Raw genomic sequence first — 7416 nt, 5'->3', positions numbered from 1 at the left:
TAAAAAAGTTTAGGGTTGACTTGAAAAAGAAAATACAACGAATATATATATTGTCGATGTATCCATACTTATTGTGTAGATAAAACTAACCTTTGTAAATATTAAAAAAAAATAAAGTTATTACATTTAGTCTCACGGCTAAAATGGTACACATGTAAAAACATTAATAAACTAAAAAATAATCTTACTTTGAATTTAAAATTAATATTTTGTAGAGTAGCCTCGATTACATTCTACGGCTTTTAATCCATGCTTTTATTAATGTTTCTTTTTTAATTGTTTTTATTTGTAATTGCGTGTTTTCGAATTCTTATTTCTAACTTGTTCCAAATATTTTCTGCGATGTTCAAAAGTCGGGTGATTGCGAAGAGGTATAAATTACTTTTGGGACATTATGTAATAATCACATTTTTACAATATGCGATATATGCTTAGGATTGTTGTCACTATAAACTTTAAAAGATTTTTAAATGCCTAGTTTTTCAGCACTGCTTTTTAAATTCCTTTCAAAAATATTTAAATAATCATATTTATTCATATTTCCATGGATAAATTCCAAATTATCGATACCAACGGCTGATACGCAACCCCAGGCCATTACTGATCCGCTACCCTGTTTAGCAGTGGGATTTAAATTTTGTATTTTAAATTTCTAATTTGATCTACATCATACATTAACTTTACCATAAAATTATAGAAAAAAGTTAAATTTACTGTCGTCAATAAATATAACTTCCTTCCAGAAATTAAAATCTTTATTTAAAAATTCCCGTGCAAACTCCAGCCGCTTTTGCTTGTTTTTCTTGTTAATAAAATGTTTGTTTCGTGCTATTCTACCGTGAAAATTATTCTTCCGCAAAACTCTTCTAATTGTCTTTGGATTAGTATGTTTTCCTAAATATCTTTCTACCTCATTTGCAGGAAGTTTTGAGTTCTCAATTTTTCTTACTATCCACCTTTCACCATACTCGTTTAATTTCTTATTAAGAGCGTTTGTTCATTTATTTCTTACTCTATTTTTGTTTTATAACGTTTTATAATGTACAGGGAGGTAGCTACATTTTTGCCAATTATTTTAGTAATTTCCCAGTAGGTTTTGTCACTTTTAAAACACTTTAAAACAATCTGCCGCAGTCGTATCGATGTTTTCGCCATATTTTCTGATTATAACATTATGCGACGTTTACTGATAGGCTATAATAATGTAACATTCTTTTGTTTAAACTTATTCATTTGTTTTCGGGGATTCCTTAACAGGAATACCAACAAAATGTATACCGCACGATTTAGCTGTGAGGCACTTTATAGACTGAATGTAGTAACTTTATTTTTTTATATTTACAAAGGTTAATTTCATTTGATAATGCTACACAATAAATATGAATACATTGATAATAGATATATGCATATGTGTATATATATATATATATATATATATATATATATATATATATATATATATATATATTCATTGGATTTACTTCTTCAAGTTAACCCTAAACTTTTTTACAATATGAAACACATTTTTTTGCACGATGTACGATTTTGGCTGTGAGTCACTGTATGCATAATATACTGCTTAATATAAGGGATAAATATAAATTGGTATTACTTGATAATATATAAGTAGTAATTAATTAAATCATAACATTAATTTTAAATTTTCCGCTTTACATATATAATCTTGTATTTTTTTCTTTTTATTAGTTTACGCATAATATCGTATACGAATGTGCCCTTGTTTAATACGTAAGTACCATAGCCCAAATCTGTTAGTAACTAATATGGCGGAGTAGTACATGTTGACTTTTCGAGTTCCGGAGATTTCGGATTCAAATATTTCTTAATAATAGAATTTAAAGAGCAGCAAGTTAGTTGTTATTCATTATTATTATTAGCGATATACATTGATATTACTGACACCACGCGTTGTGTATTTAATTGTACTAAGTATTATTAACAATAAGTGCGTACGTTATCTATTAAATCAGTTTGCTAGCAAACTACTAATCTCACTTTTTAAAAGGAATGTATTATAAGTGCCATTGAAAAAATGAAACAATACACAATTTTTTAAATAATTTTAATTCTAAATAAAGATAATATTACTTACGTAATAAGAGTGTTAATATCAATTTTATATATTTCATCGAAAGGTTAAGAAATGCGTTACTTGAGATTTAATATATTAAAAAATTAATATAATTTTATTTAGCGTATAATAAAAGAAAAACAAAATTAAATAAGCTCAATAAAATGTGAATTTTGTGTAAGTATAATTCGTTTTAATACATTACCGCTGTAACAGTATGTTTAATTAAGATACATTTATAGAATTTATTTACGTGAAATTAAATATTCAGAGTTAATATAATACCATTATAGTATTCTTTGGTATAACTACTTTTTAAAATATTCAATATGACTTTGTCGATAAAAAGCATAAAATATTAAATTTTATGCTACTTGTTTAATTAATTCAGCAGTTTAGTTAATCTTTCAGAAATATGTGTGATACATCCAAAAAAATGAAAGATACAAGTGTCAAAAACCATGTGCAAAATGAATCGACGGAAAAACAAAGTGTTGATAAAAAAGAGTCTACATTAAAGAGTACGAACGAAGATGTACAACGTGCAATCGAAGGTTTAAAAGAAATTCCAGATGAAGAACTTCAAGAATTTCTTGACGATGAAGATTTCATGGAAGGCTTAGATGTTGTTGATGCTTGGGAAGGAGATGAAGAAAAGAAAGAAGTTGAGCCTAAGGCTTCTCATATCAAGGATCAAGAACAAAAACGTCCTTCTAGGTAGCATCAGTAATGTAGAATAATGTTCCGATTGTTGTTATTGTTACTTATTACAAAACTAAATTTGTTAAACAATGTTATTGTAATAATATTAGAATTCGAGTTTATTATATTTTGATTATATATCATTTCCATCATGTATTACCACCATATTTAATTCAATACACTTAAAAGTATTTACATTCTTTCCCTTAAGTAATTAGTAATATATAGGAAAGAATGATTGCAAGCCTACTTATAGGGACAGACATCGTCGTGACTACAGAGGATCCTATAATCGTGAAAGACCAAAGAGAGAAGAAAAAAAACATGAAGAAATACGCCGTGACCCTTCTAAAAGCACAAAGGATATAGAGAGGGATAAAATTCGTACAAAAAGGGACAACGAAAGTAAACTTTTAGCTGAGAAGGAAAAAGCTATTAAGCATCTGTTAGATTCTGATAATGTTGTTCCACCGGGTACAGAAGTTGAAGCCATTCAAAGTATCGCAGAGAAACAAAGTCTGGAACAAGCGCAGATGCATATCCGTAGAAGTCGTGAACGACGTAGGAGTTTAGAACGCCAAGGAGGAAATTCATTACGACGTAGAACTCCAGATAGAATCAGATTAAATTCTCTAAACTCTCCTCGTCGAAAATCCCCATTATTAATGAGTCCAGAACGCTGTAGAAGTCCTTTCAAGATGAGTATCGAGAGACATCGAAGCCCAATGAGATTCAGTCCGGACAAAAGAAGAAGCCCAAGATTTAACTGTGTCCGTAGAAGTCCGTTTGCATTCAGTCCAGACCGACGAAGAAGCCCAGTTAGACGTCTTAGTTGGGAACGAAGAACAAGTGCAGATAGAAGATGGAGTGCCGAACGACATAGAAGACGTACAAATATACATGAACGGTGAGAAGACAAGATTTTAAAATGTATAACATATTTTTTCTTGCTTTTATTATAGATATAAGACAATGTCTTGACATTGTCAATTTTACTTGTAAAACTTGTATAACTTTATACGATCCAGACATTGTATAAAATTTATATTTTTATAAAATTATAACAAAAAATTCTAATAAATCCTTCATTTATGTAGTAGAGTATTTTAACTCAACTTTTAAATTGTTAAGCCGAAGAAGTCGATCACGGGATCGGCAACGAAGCCGCAGTATGGAACGCATTAGAAGAAAACTCAGCCGATCACCAATTAGACGTTACAGTCCTCGTCGACGGAGTCGAAGTCGGAGTAGATCGATAGAACGTCGTACAAGAAAGCGGTCGCCTTTTATCAATGAACTTACAAGGCAACTAAGAAATGAAGCAATAGTAACATCACATATAAATACTGGTTACGCACCCCCTCCATCAATGGATGGCATATCACCAATGATGAATACTGTTCCATATCAACAAGAAGGAGAGTCTAGACCACCGCCAATGCCTATGCCACCTTACATGCATCAAACTGGATTACAGCCACCACCACCGCCTCCAATGTCATCAGGTGTTTCATCGAGTGGTCCACCATTTATCAACTTCGAAAATTCATCTCAGCCAATGAATTTTGAACCTGTATCGATACATCCGTTACCTCAAACTGAATACGTTTCTGGCCCAGTAATGTACAACCAACCAAATACGAGTTCAATTCAACCTACGCATCGACCACCACTTCTTCCAGCACCAATATCTTCACCACAACCAGAACTTGGCGCAGGATCCATGGAACATCCACCAGCAGCATATAATTCATCGCATGGGATTCCCGCTACGCGACAATCACCAATTCAAAATTTTGAATTTTCAAATAAATCTAGAGAGAAAATATCTCCATCCTACAGGGAACGTAGTTTTCGAGATTCTTATAATGGATATCACCCTTCACAAGAAGAACGACTAAAGACTCCTGAACCACCAGTCATCTCTGATACAAAAGTAATTCCATTATATATTGTAACAGTGTTCTTTTTTTTTACATATTTACCTATCTTGCTTTATACTATGATAACATCAGATTTTGTGTGCTTTTTTCACATAGTCTGCAGTTAAATGTTTAATTTTTGTTTGGAGAAAATAACACTTGTCTTATGAATTTACCTTACAGCAGTTTGAAAAAACGAGTTTATCCAGTCTATTGGAAGCATCTGTTTCCGCGAAAGGTGCGAATATAATTTGTTTGACTATTTATTCTTGAAGTTCACTTTCACATATTACAGTACTCCTTTAACTTTATTATACATTCTTTTTAGATTCAGCTACTTTACCAGTCTTATATCCAGGTAAGAACATTTTTACAGTCTGAAATCTTAAAAATCTGTTAACAAATAGCATATAAACGATAAACATACAATTTTAATGTTTCAAATTATCGTGCGTATAATATTTAAAATAATATGACCTTAAGTTTGTGTAAATTTATGTTTCTTACTGTAATAGGATTCAAACCTGAAATAATGCGTCATTGTGAACATGCCCTGCGTGAACTTCCTACGGAAGATCCCCGTTTAAAGATGAAGGGGCGATTCTTCTATGACCCTATAAAGCAAAATGTGCAAAATGAGCAAGAAGAATATTCATCAAACTCTATACTTTTGCAACGGAGTAAGAGCAAGATCTATTGGGAAGAGGAAGAAAGTCAACATCTTTCACCAGTAAAACAAAATGTACAAATGCATCAAAAAATTTGTCAAACCGATGAAATAGAAACAAATACAAAGTTTGTTCAAGCAACTGTTACCATGGTAGACTTTGAAGTACAAGTTTATCCTCAAGATTTACAACACATTAATAAGGAAGAAAAGAGACCCATTATGGATCGTTTAGATTGGAATGTGCGTGAAACATTCGATTATACACCTAAATATCGAGAAGCGGATGATCTAAGATGGAGTTTAAGTAATTCGTCCCAAAAAAGACCTTGGAATAGAACAGTATCCCCTCCTAGAAGAAACGATGATCGTGATCATCGTGTCGATTCCGCATCTTCTATAGATCACAATTCAAGAAATTTGAAATTAGGATCACCGATAAGGAATAGGGATAGCTTTTCCAGTCACAAGGGATCTATGCGAGATCATTATGTTCGTGAAAGATACTCGCCCAACTACAGGCACTCTTTAAACGAACGTGATGATTTTCATGATAATAGAAGTGATCATAGTCGTGGTGAAAGCCCTATGATGTTAGAAGATTCTGCAGACGAAGAACTAGAATTGGAGCATACATTCCAAAGAGGACCAGATTGGCGTGGAAGAGGAAAAATGTTAAGAGGTAGATCAAGCCCTCTTATAAAACCACATATATATAGAGGAAAGCATTCTGGAGGAAGACCTTATCGTGGCCGTGGAGGATATCGTGGAAAATTTTGAACTTATTTGTGTAAAGCACAAATTTATAATATTGTAGAATTACATAATCAAATATACCTATGTATTAAAGAAGTTATCATCTATTCTTACAGAAAAATTTTTTAAATCAACATTAATTTGTTTTATTTAAAAATTTAATTTTAAATCGTATCATTTAGTAATATGTTTGAAATACAGATCGAATATGCGCATCATATAAAAACAAATGAATGTGAATATATGCAAATACGATATTCAAACCATGTTTATACAAATACTTACTTCAACATTGCACTTAAATTCAAGGTAATTTTTGCATAACGTTTATTGAATAAACGTTATATGGGACAATACACAGTAGTGCAAAGAAAGCTACTATTAATGGTATCAAAGTAGATTACCAGATTTGTAAAATTATGTGATAATTGTACAAACTATAAATGATGCGCCTTACACGTTAATATCTTGTGTTTTATGTAAATGTCAAAATCATCCTATGTATAACTAAATCAATTGAATACGACGACCAAGAATTAAAAGCATATATTATAATCAAATAGATTATCTTCTATTAATTTGAAAACTGGGGTTTAATCATCATATAAAAGTATATATTTCATGAAATATGCTAAATGAAAAAAAAATACAGAAACATTTTTCTGTATTTTGTAACAAGCATCCTTGATTTATTATATGTTTATAGGATAAGTACGAAACATATTTAAAATATAATATTAATAGTTAAATTATTGAATGAATTAGCATTTTAGTTTAAACGTTGTGTTTGAAATATAATAATTTTTACAAAGGTAGGTTTTGAAACATTTCTGTCGTTTTTTGATAGAACAAACGAAATATTTGGAATATGTTTTATTTAAGATTATTTTCATTCTGTACTAATAATAATGATGTAAAAACCTTTTTAGATTACGGTAGAAGTTTTTTTTAGAAGAATTTATTAACACATTATGTGTTGCATTATTTTATTGATAAAATTAAAATATGTTAATAAATGTAGTATTTCAACTATATTGATTTAAATCTTGTCTTAATCTTTTAAGCACCTTTTTAAATATATTTTGTTTTAGAACAATTTCAGTATGTTACATAATAATGTAATGAAAACATCTCATTGGATTCCTTCTATTTGAAAACAAGATCTTGATTGAAAGAAAAGTATAAGGAATCTTAAACATCAGAAATTATGCTATAGAAAATAAAATGATTCCTTTTGTGATATTAAATTCTTAAATGAGATATATATTACAAATTTT

At 30.3% G+C, this 7416-nt stretch overlaps 1 protein-coding gene across 8 annotated transcripts; it reads left to right on the top strand.

Annotated features, from left to right (window-relative positions):
* The first annotated feature begins 1464 nt into the window (after positions 1-1464).
* On the top strand, positions 1465-7105 carry LOC116432351 (uncharacterized). Of its 8 annotated transcripts, none has more exons than XM_031989069.2 (8): positions 1465-1605; positions 1708-1749; positions 2504-2809; positions 3051-3701; positions 3926-4730; positions 4900-4954; positions 5045-5074; positions 5232-7105. In XM_031989069.2, the coding sequence occupies exons 3-8, from the start codon at positions 2508-2510 to the stop codon at positions 6161-6163; spliced, it is 2775 nt and encodes a 924-aa protein (XP_031844929.1). In that variant the 5' UTR covers positions 1465-1605; positions 1708-1749; positions 2504-2507; the 3' UTR covers positions 6164-7105. The 8 variants fall into 8 exon arrangements, with proteins under 8 accessions (XP_031844929.1, XP_031844935.1, XP_031844927.1 ...); XM_031989075.2 differs by having other exon boundaries at positions 2492-2809; XM_031989067.2 differs by having other exon boundaries at positions 1478-1551.
* Positions 7106-7416: the final 311 nt, after the last annotated feature.

The sequence above is a fragment of the Nomia melanderi genome, chromosome 6 (genome assembly GCF_051020985.1).
Source record: "Nomia melanderi isolate GNS246 chromosome 6, iyNomMela1, whole genome shotgun sequence".
Lineage (NCBI taxonomy): Eukaryota > Metazoa > Arthropoda > Insecta > Hymenoptera > Halictidae > Nomia > Nomia melanderi.
This window is presented reverse-complemented; position numbering and strand designations above follow the sequence as displayed.

Bases quoted from the DNA above. Each gene is read 5' to 3' on its own strand.
- LOC116432351 (XM_031989067.2), top strand. From the start codon at position 1,514: ATGAAACACATTTTTTTGCACGATGTACGATTTTGGCT. The intron at 3,702-3,925 runs GTGAGAAGACAA...TAAATTGTTAAG, and splicing joins CGTACAAATATACATGAACG to CCGAAGAAGTCGATCACGGG. The intron at 4,731-4,899 runs GTAATTCCATTA...TTTACCTTACAG, and splicing joins CAGTCATCTCTGATACAAAA to CAGTTTGAAAAAACGAGTTT.